The sequence below is a fragment of the Notamacropus eugenii genome, chromosome 1 (genome assembly GCF_028372415.1).
Source record: "Notamacropus eugenii isolate mMacEug1 chromosome 1, mMacEug1.pri_v2, whole genome shotgun sequence".
Classification (NCBI taxonomy): Eukaryota; Metazoa; Chordata; class Mammalia; order Diprotodontia; family Macropodidae; genus Notamacropus; species Notamacropus eugenii.
This window is the reverse complement of record NC_092872.1, coordinates 444,919,589-444,937,607: the sequence shown is the minus strand read 5'-3', so window position 1 is coordinate 444,937,607 and position 18,019 is coordinate 444,919,589. Positions and strand designations below refer to the sequence as shown.

Sequence of the window (18,019 nt, the reverse complement as noted above, 5' to 3'; positions counted from 1 at the left end):
TATGAGAACTTAGAAATTAGTAGTTAAATGTTTGAGAGGATCCATCCAGGTGGCTTAGGGTACTCCCCATGCAGTTTATTTTCCAATAATGCATCTACAATAGTTAGAAGTAGAGAGTTCCCTCTTTATGTGTAGAGCCTTGTTGTGGTGGAAAGAACACTAGACTTGAGTCATAATCCTTAGGGTTTTAGTTTTGATGATGTTACTATTTGTGTAACCGTCGTTAAGTCACTTTGCCTCTTTTGGCTCATTTTGTCATCTTTAATTTAAACTAGAGATAGATTTTCATTGCGTTTCTTACAGATTGATGAAAGGAGTAAATGAGATGATGTATGTGAAACACTTTGTAAAGTCCCTTATAAATGCCAGTTATAATATTGTGAGCTGTTTCTTAAATAGTAGGTTGCTATTTAGTTAAAAAAATGTGAATAACGTGCTTTTAATGTTAATAATTGTTTCCTTCAAAGCACTATCTTTTGTCAGCCATTCAATTTGTACCTCTGGCAGTCAGGCAGGCAGGCAGTCATTTATATAGAACCTACTATGTGCCATGTTACTGTACTGTTTTTACAAATACTGTTTCATTAGATCCTGGCGAAGGCGAAGTAGGTACTGATATTATCTCTGTTTTACAATTGAGGAAACTGAGACAAGCTGGTTAAATGACTTGATCAGGGCCACATAACTTGTATGTGTCTGAGAATGGATCTGAACTCAGATTGTCCTGACGTCAAGATCATCACTCTTATCCACTGCATCACCAGCTACTACTAAACACACACACACACACACACACACACACACTATTTGTTTTTATTTTGTAGTTAGTAATTTAGAAGAAAACTGAGAAGTTAGATGTCCATTGTTGATTAAACCCAATAACATCATTAGCTCATTGTTGCAATTTGAAATCCTTTTTACATATAGTACAAACATTCCTTTTTTATGTGATTTGTAATTCTAATTTATTGGACATTTTAAAGATCTTATTTGGTGACTTTCAGAAACTTACAGAAGAGAGATATGAAGTGGAGCAGTGTATAAAAGAGGCATCTATTATTATCCGAAATACAAAAGAGCCCACGTTAACGCTGAAGGTGATACTTACTTCCCCTCTAATTAGGGATGAATTGGAGAAGAAAGATGGAGGTATATAAAACTTTTCTTTCCCTTTTAGTTTTTTTTACATAAGACTTCTGTCTCAGATGTTATGGTGGCTGTCATATAGGTTTAAGCATATAACTGTTCTCTTTTGTCTTGTGTTTGTAACATTAAAAATAACCAAATGTGTATTCTTTTATTTGGTAAAAAGTTCAATGTAGAAATGTATATATAGAATGTTTAATCTATGAAGAACTCTGTGCATATTTTTAGAATTCTTTCATGAGTATTATAACTTTAATAGCATTTGAGGACCTTGCCTTGCTTTATTATATTTTGGTGATTTCTTAAATAAGGCTTGTTTGTATGTCACCCTTTCAAAATTGTAAATACTATCTTCTCAGCTGTAGCTTAGATCCCTTTGGTATCTAATCATATATATGTACAATTCTACTCAATGCATGATTATTTTTTTAATGTCAAAAATCCCACTGGGGGGGGGTGAGTTGGAATTTATTTCTAGAATTTTTTTTTTTTTTACACATATTACACTCCATGTAGTGTTCTGAGTTTATCTACAGAGATTATGCTTCATAATACCTTCCTAGTGTTTTAATGCCTACCATGTGTTGGATATTGGGGGACATCCAAAAGTGACTCAGAACAAGAAAGATTGGGAATTGTTAACCTCGAAGCTATGTGATTGGCCAGGACTAAGCAACATATGGCCCTTGGTATGCTGTACAGGTCTGTTTTACACCCTCTTCATTTTTCGTAGGCTGCCTGAAATTCTTTGGTAGACTGCAAGTGGCCTGCAGGTGTTAGTTGTGCGAGCCTTTTTTACATGCTCTGCGTTTCTTGAGGGCTACCTGAAATCCTTTCATGGTCCACCCAAAATCCTTTTGCAGGCTGCAAGTGATGTGCAGGCTGAATGTTGTGCAAGCCTGTGATAGGCTGTTTCCTTCATTACCTTCTCTCTCCCAACCCATCCCTTCTACCCTTTCAAATTCTTATCCATGGAGATGATCCTGGGATTTCAAAGATTATACTAGTGAGTTCAAACTGGAATATCTTTGAATTGGGGTTCAGTAATGAAATGTGTCTCTTGTTCAAGAATCATTCTTGCCCACCATAGAGTTAGCTGAATGTAAATGTTAACAGATTGACCACCAGGTATTGGAGCTTTGTCACAAGAATTCATGAAGACTTGCTTCTGATTTGTGGAGAACTTTTGATCTGGGTTAGTAGCAGGAATGTGCAGAAGGATGAAAAGATTCTTTTTGATTTGAAGGATTTTTTATTTTGTCAATTTTTGTTTCTTACTTCACTCTCTGTCCCCAGTCTTGTTCCTAGAATCTTGTTTTGCAGTATTGCTCTTTGTCAGACCTTTGATCAATTGGTTATTTTCTGTCATTACAGCATAGGCAGTTGAGTTCATTTGGACCAATATAGGGAACTCTTGTTGCTTTCCCATCTGTACATGTGTCACATATCTTTTTGCATGCTTCTCCACCCCAAATCCCAATATAGTAAAAAAAAAAAAATTGGTCAGTTTCTCATTCATTTTCATATAGATGGTGAAGGCAGCGGAGATTGATTTCTCTAGTTATATTAAGCATTTAATATTTTTAGTTATGAGTCTTGAGCCATATATGTAGAGTTAAGTGAAAGTCTTTGAAATTTGAAATCTTAAAATGAGCTTTACTCTAGTCAATAAATATAAATCAGTTGCATTTTCTGAGTCATATTTAAAAGTTTTGGCATTACCATAGTTGCTGATTTAGATTTATCTGTGTACAGGTACATTTCTTGCTATCAATATCTTTAGAATCACTTTTAAAACTTTTGTTAAATGATTATTTTTTTTTTCTATTAGCTTTGCAGTTCCTCATGAACACCAGCCATGTAAAAAATGTATCTGCAGTGTCATAGTTTTTATTAGCTCTGGGAAACTGAGAGATCTGATGAACATTGTTAAGTCAAAGGAGTGACTTTGTATTTTTGTTTTGGGATCCATTCATTGAATTCAGAGACTATCAGATGCTATCTGAGGTTACTTGAAAGCTAGTAATTTTTGTCTTCAGTACAGAATTAAATGGCATGGCAATGGAGCTTTCTGTAAAATCTTACAAGTATGATTGTCTGTAGAATCTTAAAGTTGAGACCATGAAGGCTATGCTAAAACCATGGAGTTGTTTCCTTTTACTTTGACTTTCAAAGATCTTTTTGAAAGGTCTTAATATGAAGAGAATATTATGGCAGACAACTCTAGATTGGGAATAAGGAAACCAGAGTTTGAACTGGTCTGCCATTAAAACTGTGTTTGAACTTCAGCAAATCACTTTTCCTTTCTGGGCTGCAGTTTTCTCATTTGTCAAATAATGGTGTTTGTCAAATGATTTCTCAGGTCCCTTCCATGGTCTAGTCTATTTCTTCATAGACAGCTAATATTTAAGTTTCTGTAAAACTTATCCATACTATATTAGATATAGGGCTTCCCCACATACACACAGTGTGATGTAGAACAGAATTTTGTGTAATTGTAGGCTTAAAAACTCCTTCCAAGAATACTAGTTTATTAAAGAGGTTCAACATGCCTACTTTTAGGATGATTTTACCTTTGTACTCACATTTTTGTGGCACTTAAATGTGAATAAAACATATTTGCAATGAAATAGTGAGTCCTGTGCTTGGATAATCAACAAGAACTGCCTATGGAGTTGTCTGTGTAGAAACCTTATATGCCTCATTCTATGGTAGTTCTTTTCATATTGGTAAAAAATTAAAATTAAAAAAATATAGTTAACCTTGGAAAAAAAAACATTCAACAACTCTGAGAAAGGTAATGCGGGTATTATAGCCATTTTGAAGCTGGGGAAATTGAAGCATAGAGAGGTTCAGGTGACTTTCTGAGAGTTACCCAGCAGTAACTAATTGGAGCTGGAACTCATTCTTAGGTCTTCTGGACCAGTGTTCTTTTTTCAGTATAAGACCCTATAGGAGAATTCTTTGAAATGTAGAGAGCTTAGGGCAGCATTTTAGTGAGAGTACAGTCTGTTAAGAAAAACTTAATCCAGAGTTGTTTCTCCTGATAATCTTTGGAAATGAAAAGAATCCTTTCTTTGCCATTTATAAAAATTGTCCACAAGCTGTGCCCCAATTCTCTTTTGTTACTTTTTGTGTCTTTTGTGATTTGGTTGTTGTGGAATTTGAATTTCTCCAGAGGTGACTCTGCTCTTTGGCAGGGCTTTTGGAAGCTCTAAACCAACTTGGAGGATTTAGAGTGATGGAGTTCGGGGGAGTTAGAAGGAAGACTCAAGAGTTTTCCTTTAGGAAAACTTTTATTTAGGAACCCCTTGTCTCATTCGTGGCATAATTTCTTTCAGCTATTAGAAATATATAGACACGAAACCTCTCCTTTCGTTTTCAATACTTGAGAGTTCCATGATTCCATAGACCATTTCCCAAGTCTTTTTTTTCTCTTCTTGACTTCTCCATAAGTTGTTTCCCATTAAGCTTGATTTCTCCTCTTTTCCCTCTTATCACACACTTGAATGAAGTCTGCATCCAGGGAAACAGTAAACAAAGATTACTAGAATGTTATTAGTTTTAATACTATTATATATTTTGGTTTAATATAGGGAAAGATTTCCCAACAAGCAGAGCGGTTCAAGAGTGAGACAGACTGCTTACACTGAAAATCAAAATCTTTTGAATGTCAGTTAGATGGTCATTTATTGAGAATGCTAATAATGATGGAATTGTCATATAATAAGCTCACAAGAGAAGAATGAGGTTGAATGGTGAGAAGATACAAAGAGGTAGATTTTGGTTCAATAGAATGAAATGTATTGTTTATTGATTGAGTTTTCTGAAAATGGAACTTAACCTCTTGTGCTGGTGGTGGGTAGGATATAATAATATGGACATACAGAAGCACTGCTGCAATGTAGAATCAGGCAAAGGAGAGGTCAATGTAATATGGAGGCATTAGGAGGAGTTTTATAGATGAATTGTTATCTTACCTAGGGCTTGAAGTCATTGCAAAAGTAAAATGCAAGAGCATTAAGTTAAAATCATAGATGATGATTTATTGACCCCCTTCAAAGCATGGTACAGTTATAAGCCAGACATTCGGAGAAGCTAGGATGATGCCTGTGGTTTGGGTTAGAATAGAGTTTATCCATTATTGGATAGTGTAGATTTCTAAAGGTTTATGGAAAAGTTGACTGAGTAAATCTGACTTGAATTGATACCTGGTAGGTTTATAACACTAGCGTATGGACCCTTCCTAGGGTTGGATGGCAGTTCATCCAAGTCCAGGGGTCTTGGAGACAAAATTTACCACATTATTCTGTCTTCCAGTATTTGCAGCAGTTGATAAGGGAATATTACAGCCATTATTTCTAAAAGACCTTTTTATATCTCTCTCCTGGGTGCAGATTATCTAATATTGCTTGAAGTAAAAGTCTCATAGTAAGATAAGTTGCGAAATAGCAGTTGGTATGAAAAAGTCCTGGATGTTTTAACATGAATTGTAGACTGTTTAAGTTGATATTATGATGGTGACAGTAAAAAAAAAAAAATTGGGATTTTCAGTTGCTTTAGTAGAAGTCTGGTATGCAGAATTGAGAGGTCAAGGTGGGGACATGTTGATGATTGCATTGCCACCCTGTGTGGTAAGCAGTATAAGTATTCTCATTTTACAAATAAGGAAACTGAAGATTAGATAGAGAGGCTAAGTGATTTGTCCAAGATTGCATAGTTTGCATTTGTCATAACTGGCAATGATAGCTTCCCATTCTGGCCTTTGAGCTAAAAGATTCTTGAATCCCTTATTGGTTGTGCTAAAAATTTGTTACTGGTATGAAGTGTTAATAATGTTTACTTGCATATTCTTTGTCTCTGTATCTCTGGAATAATGTGTTTGGTTCTGGATGCCACATTCTGGGTATTTTGACAAATTGGAGTAGATATCCATCACTTTCAAAGTACTAACTTAAGATAAGTTGAAGGAAGATAAATTGAAGGAACTCAAGTTATTTAGCATTAGAAAAGACTTTGGAGGACTATGATAATGTTTTCATGGACTTAAATGCAACTAGATTTATTTTGCTTGTTTTCAGGAAACAGACAAAGAACTTTGGTAGATTTATAGGCATGAAAATTTCACCTATATTCAAAGAAGAGCTTTCTAGAAGAGTCTTGTATTTGAAAATGATCCTTGAAACTATCTAATACAACCTACATCTGAACTAGAATCTGAGCTTTCCAAAAATGAAATTACTTGACATTAGAGAGTTCTTTGTAGGTATTAAAGCTGAGGCCCAATAACTATTTGTTGGGTGAGTCATACTTCAGTTAGGATTTAAACCAATCTCTTCCAACTTTGAGGTTCTGTGAGAAGATAATTGTTCTCTCTCTGAATTCATCTCATCACAATTTTCTTGCTATATTCAGTTCTTTGATATTTTCTCTGTTGATGCTATATACATACACATGTATGTATATATATGTGTCTGTGTATATGAGAAAGAGAGAGTATATGTAGGGGAGAGAATGTAAATGTAAACATACACATGTATGCATGCCTGTATATATATATATGTGTGTATATATGAGTTCCTTGCACGTAGTAAGCACTTAATCAATGCTTTTCCATTCATTCATAGTTGGAAGAAATCTAATCATTTCTCTCCCTAGTCTGAGCTAGTTAGTTCCACCCAGTTTAGGAAACATTAAACCCCTGTTTATATAGAGAGCTGTCTGACACTGAGTAAGATATAAATTTAGGAAAATGACAGTCACTTTTCTCTTGGAAGCTTATAGTTTAAAACATTAACTCTATACAGTTCAGTTTATTTTAAGTTGTTAAGGAGCCATGGAGAGCCTAGCATGAGTGAACAGTTCATTTTTGGACAATACAGGCTACAGATGTGTTATGCTTTATTTCTTCTTATTCATAACCTGGCATTTTCTTTAGGAGAGCCAAGTAATTAGCATTCATGAAGGGATTGAGAGAAACTGACCAAGGTTTTCTTCTTGTATGATTTGATTCTAGTGATTAATCTAACATCTAACTAATTAAAACATGGTTAGGCATAATGGAATTCTTTTTCAGTGCTCACATTGTTCATGAATGTGTTATGTGCCTTCATGCACTATCCCTCAGGTTGTTGAATAATATTTCTATACCTTTTCCCCCACTCTTCCCCATCTTTTTTTTTTTCTTTTTTTTGCTTGCTTTTAGTATGGTTTTTCAAGATAAAGTCCAGGGTGAAATTTCAGGTGAATTAGTCATAATAATAACTCACACTTAAATACTTTCCTCAAAAGTACTCTGTGAGTCAGGCAGTGTAACTATTACTCTCATTTTAGAGATGAAGAAACTGAAGCTCACAGAGGTTAAATGACTTGTCCAAGGTCACGTAATTGGCAGTTTTCAGAACTTACACTAAAAATTTCTCTTTCTGGGGATTGAATTAAAAGACCTTCACTGGTTATGTTAGAATCTCTTTGTAGACTAAAATAGCAAGGTTTATACATGCATCACCAATAAGCATTTATACTCATGACTAAGAAGCAGTTAAGATTTAATGGACTGAATGCCGAACACTGAATTGCATCAGAAGTCCTAGGTTCAGTTCTATCACAGCCATTCAGCTGCATGACTTTGGACAATATCAATTTCTCTCTCTCGGGCGTTCAGTTTTTCTTTCCTATGGTTGTATTTGGGTCCTTTTTTCCTCTTTCTCTAAAATCAGGGTTTTGAATTTAGCTAATCTCTAAGATTCCCCTTAGTGTTGAAATCATAGCAAATTATGTTGTGATCCATATTTCTGTTTACTAGTCATGGAAAAAGGATCAGTAGATGATAGTTTTAGTAGAAAATCTCATTAATAAAACAGAATTCTAGAGCTTAGGGGAAATATTTGCCATTTTATTTTTTATCATCTCATTTAATAAATGAAAGCATCCCAGAGATGGAAAGTGATGTTGCCTTGGTCACACCCCCTAAATTAACAGAGTCAGGAGTAGAATTCAGCTCTCCTCATTTTTGCCGCATCATATTGTTTCCTCACTAATAATTCTTTGAAGTTGTTTTCTTTCTTTTAGAAGTTTAGTTATTCTGGTTAGAAAATTGAAACATCTATTTAGAAACTTGTTCAGTAATGCAAAATTGGAGTCATTAGACATGTTTTGTTGGATTAAGCAACAGTTTTCATAGTAATTGCTTTTTCACAATCGTTTTAAAGAAGTTTTCTTTAAGAACTCATACAGACTGTTTAATTCATAAAACAAGTAGTCAACAACCTAGGCACATGAAATTTTACTATAATGTTACATTGTTCAAACTAAGTTAGAAGCTCATCAGACTGCTAGTGAGACATTGTAGAAAGTATGTTGGATTTGGAGTTACAAGACCTGAATTCAAATCACAGATCTGCTACTTATGTTGGACATGATTCACTTCTCTCTAATACTCAGTCTTCATATTTGTGAAATGAGAGTTGAACTAAATGTTCTCTACAGTTTCTTCCCTTTTTGAATTCCTCTAATTTCAAAATCATGGCAGTCTCTCTTTTTTTTTAATGGATTATGGTCTCTCAGTTTAATAGCATCTTAGAGATGAAGGATCTGAGATAACATGGATTTTATAGATGAAAAAACTGAGGGCTAGAATGATGAAGTGACTTGCCAAAATCACAGCAGGTGGCAGAGTCAGAATTCTAATCCAGGTCTTCTGACTCTTAAATTTAGTGTTAAACCCTCAAATGGATTGGTCCTATAGAGAGACCTTATAATATTCTCTGTGAAGAATAATAGTAAGCAGTTTTTTCTCTTAAAATGAGGTACTTGGACCAGTTCAATTTTTGTCAGCCCAAATTATACTTTGAACTAGTAGAATATAAAATTTCTCTTCTGTAGATGACTTTCCCTCCCCCCTCCAACCTCAGTGTGATGGCCTTATAAAGTGTGGCACTTTGGAGAAAGAATGAACGGATCATTAGAAGTTAGAGAAAGAGAATTGGGTTAGTTTGTTTTTTCTTTCATTTATAAAGTTTGGTTTTAAAATGTAAAGACCTATTAGGTAGCCATGATATAATTTGAGTACAATCCAACAAACGTTTATTAAGTATATTGTGGGTAGGCATTGGGAGTATAAAGAAAAAATTAACCAGTAGGCATGAATTAAAGTGCCAGGTGCTGTGTTAAGGTGATAGGGAAACAGTGCAAAATAGTTGAGAGTACTGGCTTTGGACTCAAAAGACTTAGGTTGAAGTGTGTGACCTTGGGTAAGTCACATTCTTTTCTGGGCTTTATTTTCTCATCCCCAAAGCAATTATCCATATAGTACTTCTTCCCCTAGGTTGTTAGAAGAATCAGATGAATAGGTTTACATAAAACATTTTGTAAACTGAAATGCTAGGTAAATGTTAGTGCTGTTATTATTAAAAGTTTTGTGGATTAGTAAAAAAATTTTCCACAGACTGACATTTGGGAAACACTGGACCAGATGATCACTTAAGTTCCCTTTCAACCCTAAAATTCTGTAAGTGTAAGGTAGTTATCTGATGCAGAATGTATAAAGTATTTTAGAAGCCAGTAGCAAGGGAAAATAAGTAGAGAGAGAATTAGTAAATATCCTGTTTTATTTGCTGGAATTTGACTATGTAATGTTTGATTAAAAAGAACTTTTAAACAAACATTTACATGTTATCCCCCTCTTATTTAACTGAAAAATGAAACTAACCACCAAACCACAACCTCCCAAATATACTGAAAAATCTTGAGTAGTTCACTTCCTGACTGGCAGAGCATGAAGAAACATGGCCATTCTGATGATGGTGTAAAAAGGAATATAGTCTTCTCTTCACTGCCTTTTCCTTCCTTCCTTCCTTCCTTTCTTTCTTTTTTTTTTTTTTTTGTAGAATCTTGCACCAAATGTTGACTGTCTGCAACAAAGTCATGTAAACATTCTCTAAGATGTTGAATGCTTATACTTTGGGGATTGAATGTGATATTTATGTGAAAGATATTTCTTTTGATTTTTGTTTGTTTTTTTTTTGTTTGTTTGTTTGTTTTTTTGGCATCCTGGTGCCAAAATTCCTTCCAGGAACAATAAGATGTTAAAATTGAGTGCTGACTGTCCACAAAGCAGCATGATAACTGCTTTCTAACATCATTCAGCTATGAAGTGAGAGATCCAAGAATCAAATCTGAGTGAGAATGTAGACTCATAAGACCTTTATTTGATTCCTGGCTCCTCTATTTCTTAGTTAACTTGTCTGTGGGCAAAATACACAACCTCTGTAGGCCTCAAATGATTCTTAAAATAGAGTGACTAATTCTCCCATCATCTGCCTTTCCAGGAGTATTTGGAAGAAGCTATTTCGTCAACCACAACATGCATATACAAATTTAAGATGCAGTTATTATCCTTTGGTTACTGAGTGAAAATTACCTTCTAGTCCCCCACTTTGACTATAATCCTAACCCCTCCCCTCCCCCAAAAACCTCTCCATTTGGTAAAATAATGGGTGCAAGCAGCTTGTTTAGAGTACTATTTTAATATGTTTATGATAATCATTATTATTAGTTGTAAAACTGTTTAGCTGGAATTAGAGGTAAGGAGTGGATAAGGTGATTTCTGAGGTCCCTTCTATTTCTGATATTCTAGGCCTCTAAAGTACTCTATGATTTATTTTTGAATAAACCTTCAGAATGTTCAGGTTCAAGTCCCCTTTGATGGTTTAAACTACTTTGCAGTCAGTCAACTTTTGCCATTTCTAACTTTTCAAAAAATTCTAATTACTCATTCATAGTAGTTGTTTTACTTGCTGTATGAGCTTTTTTTGCAGATGCTTGCATGTATTGCCCACAGTTGTATTTTTAGGTACTAATGCAACCAAGCTAGTACAAATGCTCCCTAATAAAAGGAGGCATTAAAAGATTTGGGTCTTGAATCCCAAGAACCAAATGTTAACCAATAAAATTTTGCAGGCAGTGGAATTTCCTGTTAGGAAACCCACCTATGTTAGGAAACCCTACTTTTATGGAAAAGGGTTGGAAGTCAGCCCTGCGTGGTATAGTGGGTTACATTGCAACGAATGATGGGAACACATGCAAATATCTGTTTTTAGGCTCACCAGGTCAGAAAATAAGCATGTAGCACTTCATCCTTTGGTGAACATAACTAGCTGATTGTACTACAAAATGACGAAACCACTGAGAAGTTTATTCTCTGTAGCACTTTACAACTTAGCTTTTACTCTATTATTTTTTTGATCTGTGAAGATACACATTAGATTTGCAGTAATAATTTTCTCAGAACACTGTCGGAGGTGGAGATATAAGTGTTAAAATAACCCTACTTATACTCTTTTAAAAAAATAGGGATTTGTAATGTTTTTTGGGGTGGTGGTGGTGAATGGGTCATGGATGCTCTTTGACAATCTAGTGGAGCCTATTTTCCTCTTAGAATAGTATTTTTATATGCATAAAATAAAATTAATAGAATCACAAAGGAAACCACTTATGTTGAAATATAATTACTGAAATATTAAAAAGTAAAACAAAACTAGATTCATAGACCCTAAGTTAAGAACTCCTTGTGAGATCCTTCTGTCTCTCTATCCCCCTTGTCCTTTTCCCTCTTACTTCTCCCTTCTCCTTTTTGCTCCCACTCTTCTTCTCTCCACCTCCTTTTTCCTTTCCTTTTTTCCCTTCTCATTCCTCTTTATTTCTGTGTTAGTGGAAAAAGTTTGAATGCAGCAACTGAGCTGCATAAAAATGTAACTCCCAAAAGATGAAAATAAATAACAATTATTATGATTTAGGTCAGGTAATGAGCTGGAAATTGACTTTATAGGGTCTATTTTGTGTTTCCAGAGTCCTCAGATTTAAAAAAATTAGTAATTTTGGCATATGTGAAGGAAATTTATTTACCGTTTGACTAGCATGTACTAAGTTCTTGATATGATACCAGGCTCCATATTACACTCTGGGGGAGATGAAGAGATAAATGTCTATAAGGGGCTTATACTTCAGTAGGATGGAGAAAGTATGTTAACTTTAACTTCGCATTCTATGTCAGCTATGTATTTCCTTTTCTCCACTTAACCAGATTGCAGCTATTAGAGACAGTGTGTTATAGGAGAAACAGCACTGAATCTGTTGCTGGAAAACACTAATTTGAATCTTATCTAATAATTATTAGTCACATGAAGCTGGGAAATACTAAAATTATCTCTTTGACATGTTAATATCATTAATAATCATTTACGTATTAGACATTTCAGTTCCAATATGGACTTAGCTTCCAAATTTTAAGCAAGATAAATATTTGTTAATCATATTATTTTAAATGGAAATTAAAAATTAAATATGCAGAAAATTTAACTTTTCAAAACCACCATGATTTAAAATAACTTGTTTTGAGAAGATGCTGAGGCACACATCCCCTAGGTGACTTTAGGGATTAATCTTTGTGTTCAGTGGCCCACAGTTTTGGTTAATAAGTAATTTTACATAACTACGGAGAAATTAGCCAATCTTTTTTAAAGTAAGCTTTGGTTAAATGTGAGCTCCCCGGGAGCCAAAACCCTTTTTAGAAAGAAAAATTACTATTGCTCAGTAGTTCCTACCTGTTGTCTTTGGATTAAAAGGAAAAAGTGCTACATCCTTATTTTGTGATCTCCAACAATGTGTTGTTATACATTTTTAATAAGATCCCAGACTGTATGTAGCAATGGTCATTGATCTGTGTACTGAGTGAATGCCTTTCTGCTATATCTTATACATGTGCACATTACTACTTTTAATGGCTGTTGAGTTAAATAACTCCGTGCACTCCTTAAAACACCATTAAACCTTCTGGGAGTCTTATTAGCTCACTGAGATGCTGCTGCAATCTTTTGTTTTGTTTTTCTTTTTGGTAATGTGACAGAAACCCCTTGGTCAAATTGTATCTGTCTCTTTTTATCCCATTTTACCAGTAGAAAATGTTTCGATGAAAGACCCTCCGGACTTATTGGACAGGCAGAAATGCCTGAACGCCTTGGCGTCTCTCCGACATGCCAAATGGTTTCAGGTTGGCTATTTGTTCTTACCTCATTGTTATTGTAGCCTTATGAAGGTTAGATTGTCAATACTGACTGGAATGGCTTAAGATGGCAATATAGTTTAGGAGAAATACACACTAGCCTGAGAGTCAAAAAGATTTGGTTCCACAGACCTTGGGCAAGTCACTTATTTTCTCGAGTCTTAATTATTCCATATTCTGTAAACTAAGAGTTGTGAGGTATATGTCTTCTAAGGCTCCCATACAGCTTAAATTTTTTTACAGTCTTTGATTCCATATTTCTCAAACAGTCTGTGTTCTAAAGTTCCTTCCCTTTTGAACACTCTTGTACCAAAGCCTCTTTTAGGTCAAATAGCCTATGAATCAGTATTTATTTGATCTCTAGTTCTTGAAATTCTAGTTTGAGCCAAAAAAACCCCCAAAACCCCAAAACAAAACAGTCTGAAAAATGTGAAAAAGTTATAGATGCATAGATAATTAATGGGTATCTGGTTATCATGAGGCTACAAAAGCAATTTTAACATTATGCTTCCTTCTTTTACTTTTGAGCCTGCCTTTCTAAACACAGATCTTGCTTTTTTTTTGTTGTTTGTTTGCATGAATCTGATTTATTAACTGGCTAATTAGTAATCATTTATAAAGGACCTATCCAAGGCCAATGTGCATAAATTGAAGAATGGATTTCAGTAGGTGTATTGGAACCCTTTTGTTTGTTTTAGGCAAGGGCAAATGGACTAAAATCATGTGTAATTGTCCTCCGCATTCTGCGTGATTTGTGCAACAGAGTACCCACATGGGCTCCATTAAAAGGATGGGTAAGTACATAAAAAATGGCTGATGGGTAAACTGACAAATGCTTAGACTGCCGTTTTTTGTAAGCCTTCAGAAATTCCATATTCCTGCTGAATTTTAATACTCCTGATTTTGTCTTATTAGGAAGTAGTTTAGAAATGCATTATCAAATGCTCCCTTTTCATATATGAGCCATATGGTTCCATTTGAAGTCTTGCTACCTGCACCTGACACTTCTCATCTTGTCCATATGGATGTTATGGCTTTATCTCCCAGTATTAGTGTTGTGCACATCCCTGGTTTATTTCTTACCATTCACTCAGAAATGATTTGTTAAGTTCTTGCTGTGTGTAGTGCTCTGTGCTACACAGCAAGAGAGATAACAATGATAATTACAACAAGGTTCCAACTCTTGATATTTAATATAGGTGTAACCTTCTTCAAATACCTTCCCTTCTTTGAACCTCAGTTTCTTCATCTGTAAAATTTGAGTATTAGACCTGGTAATCTATAGGTTCCCTTCCAGATCTAGTCTTCCAGTCATGGAGTTTGTAATCTTAACAAGTAATCTTAACCAATCAATACATGATTGCATTCTGTTGAGGTGAATATAGGGCTTACCTGAAAATTTAATCCCTTTGAAAGGAAGAGCTTGTATATGTTCACAAGTAATATACCAAAATATATCAAATAACTGTGAAAGGTGTTTGTTTATTTTAAAACTATAAGAACATGTGTTATTAACACATTAAATAATACTAAAAGGTGTTTGTTTTTTTAAGCTATAAGAACATGTGTTGTTAACACATTAAATAACATTGAAAAGCATTTTTTTAAGCTATAAAAATATGTGTTCTTATTTGTCACCACTGTTCATTGCTTTGAGATTATAAGCTCCACTTAAATTTTATACCCTAAGTTGAGAGATACTCAATCTATATTCTGAATAACAGTACTTTAATGCAAAATAGATCCATCCTGTCATTCTCTTTGAAAGACTATTTTGCTGTCATCTTTTGTTGAGTGTCTTGGGCAAATATTTCCAAAAGCCATTAAAGTATCTCCTACCCTTATGATAGAATGCCCTTAGAAATGCCATTAAGCCTCGACCTTTTAAAATTACTTTTATTCTTTGCAGTTGAGACTGGTTGACTCTGATTTCTTAAAAGATATAGCCTTTTTTCTATTGAATTTTGAAATTATAATAAATACACTTGAATTTATCATAGTGAATATATATGAGATAATGTGTGTATGTATATTATAGATACCCATATAACATACACACATACATATATATGTAGTGAATTTATATTTAGTACATGATGTTTATTGGAAATGTTATTCGATGTGGGAATTCCCATGGGACTTCATCTTCTCCTTTATTATAGATCCATTGGAATAAAAGGTCATCTCTAGCAACAGCATCAGTATAATACTAAGCAGAAATTGAAAAGAGAACCCACAAATTGTGATCAAGAAAATGTTATCTTTTTAATGACCTGATTAAGCTGTCCACAATCACTATGAGTATCTAATAATATTAAGAATGGGTACACGATATTGCTCTTTTACATCTCTTTTAAATGCTTGGCACAGGCCACTCTGGACAGTTTCTCCTTGTGATGTTTGTGATGCTGTTTGCTGTTTGAATGCTTTGTCCAGCTAGCTATGTGACCTTTGGCAAGTCACTTCATCTTTCTTGACCTCAGCTTCCTTATTTGTAAAATGAGGGGATTGAACTACAGGGTCTCTAAGGTCTTGTCCAGTGTAATATTCTGTGTTACATGGTTGTGCATTCTGATTTTCTGAGGTCTTGTCCAACTTTAACATTCTGGAATCTAACATTCTATGACTAAGGCACTTTCTAGTTTTAACAGTCTTTGTTTTAACATCTTATGTTAAAAATGTCCTTGCCTTCTGTTGTTCTATGAGTTTGTGAATGTTAGAACATAGTACATAGAATGTTAGAACTAGAAGTGACCTTATAGGTCATCTAGTCTAATCCCTTTATTTTATAGATGAGTAAACTGAAACCTAGAGAGAAGTGACTTGTCCAAATCCTCATAGTGAGTTATTAGCTCACATTTTAACTGGATTCCTTTTTAACACTTGATGCATGTACTAATTTGTAATTTAATATCTTTTAGCCACTAGAGCTTATATGTGAAAAGTCTATAGGTACCTGTAATAGACCTTTGGGCGCTGGGGAGGCTTTGAGACGAGTAATGGAGTGTTTGGCATCTGGAATACTTCTTCCTGGTAAGGGTTTCAAACTCTGGGAGCAAAAAAATAAGTAAAATCTCATCTGTCTATTTTGAAAATGTCTGCTAAATGTGTGCTCTGCACAGTACAGTAGTATGGGGGAGGCATTCCATTTGGAATTCTTAGCTAGAAGAATGAAGGAATTTGAAGAGCTGCATTGGAAAAGCCCATCTTTCAGTCATTATAATCTGAGTTTTCTGTTTACTAACACAAAAGTACTAATAATGCAGGATGCCAATTGTGGTATTGCTTTACTTACATCTCTGTGATTGGAAAATAAAGCCTTTTTTGTTTGTTTCGTGGAGGTTGTTTAAAAAGAAATCATGAGATATTTAGCTATGACTATATGTATGGGCAGGTAAATCATGCTCTTATTTTTGTATCATGGTTCCTTCAAGGATTTGGGGTTTATATGGGGAGTGTAAATCATGTTCTCTTTACATATGTGATTCCTTTATAGGAATATTTGGGATGGGGGGCAGGTATGTTAAATAAATTTTGTTATTTTTTCTTTTTAGAAAGTTGAAGTGATTCATCTTAGTCTTTCTACCATAAACTTTCTCTGCAGTCTTAGGCAAATTATTTTCCCTATGGGCCTCACTTCCCTTCCCAGTAACATGAGGGGATTTGACCGGCTCTCAGGTCCCTGTCAGTTTTGAATCTCAAAAACATATACTTTTCAAAATAAGATATAATTTTGGCCTTTTCTAAACTGTATCTATTAAAACTCATGGTACTAGTAGTAGGCAAAGAAGTTAAATGTGAGAACATGCAGTCCTTCCCCTAACTCTTAAGTGCCAACTTGAATCTAATTCCCACGAACTTGAGCCTCATTTTGAATTATACCTGGGGTTTTTCTTTCTTATAGGAGGACCTGGTCTCCATGATCCCTGTGAGAGGGATCCGACTGATGCATTGAGTTATATGACAATTCAGCAAAAAGAAGACATTACACACAGTGCCCAGGTAAAATACGTTAATCTTAAGGACCTGGATTGAGCTGGCATTTTGTGACTAAAAGTAGAATAAATTCTTTGCTAATGGCTTTTTGGGAAATATTTGAGTGAATAGAGAGTTCTAAAGAAATTTCTGCCCATGTACAAGATGGGGGAGGTATTAGCTTATATTACAGTTCATATGATAAAAGACTTTGAGGTTTCAGTGGATCACAAGATTAATAACAGTAAAACAATATGATATGGCAACCAAAAAGCTAATGTGCTCTAATAAACTATATAATGAATGATGTCCAGAGTGTTTAGTGTTCAGGGTCAGGTAGGTATAGGGTTACTATTTATCTCTACTTTACTCACACAACCTTTGGAGTGTTGTTTCCAGTTCTGGAAGCCAAACTGTAGAAGAAGCATTGATAATTTAGAAAGCATATAGAAAGAGGTTTCCAGGTTGGTGGAACTGGAAAACATGTTGTACAAAGAACCTTACTGAGGAAATGGAGAGGTGACAGCTTGTGAAGACTCTGGTCTTCAATTGTTGGTAAGACTGTCATGTGGAAGTGGAATTAAACTTTTTCTACTTGGCCTCAGAGGGCAGAACTGGGAATAGTGAGTGAATGTTGGCAATAAGAGAGAGGAATAACTGACTAACAGGACTATCTAAAAGTCTACTGGGTTTACATGGGAAAGTGCTCAGTTACTCATCACTGGAGGTGTTCAAAGCAGAGGTTAGGTGAGAACTTGTTTGGGAGGTTGTAATGGGTGTTTCTGTTTAGGTTAAGTGGTAAACTCTGATGAAATCCTAGACTATGATGCTATGATT

The 18,019-nt window shown here is 34.7% G+C and overlaps 1 protein-coding gene across 6 annotated transcripts in view; it reads left to right on the top strand.

Annotated features, from left to right (window-relative positions):
* Nucleotides 1–18,019, top strand: part of STRBP (spermatid perinuclear RNA binding protein) — a 165,822-nt gene that overhangs the window by 92,802 nt on the left and 55,001 nt on the right. For 5 of the 6 annotated variants that reach the window (XM_072631856.1, XM_072631853.1, XM_072631857.1 and 2 more), the window contains exons 5-9: nucleotides 1,005–1,149; nucleotides 13,101–13,195; nucleotides 13,906–14,001; nucleotides 16,129–16,240; nucleotides 17,112–17,209. In XM_072631856.1, coding sequence (XP_072487957.1) covers nucleotides 1,005–1,149; nucleotides 13,101–13,195; nucleotides 13,906–14,001; nucleotides 16,129–16,240; nucleotides 17,112–17,209 — 546 coding nt within the window. The remainder of the gene's footprint in view (nucleotides 1–1,004; nucleotides 1,150–13,100; nucleotides 13,196–13,905; nucleotides 14,002–16,128; nucleotides 16,241–17,111; nucleotides 17,210–18,019) is intronic. The other variant, XM_072631854.1, reaches the window with a different exon arrangement.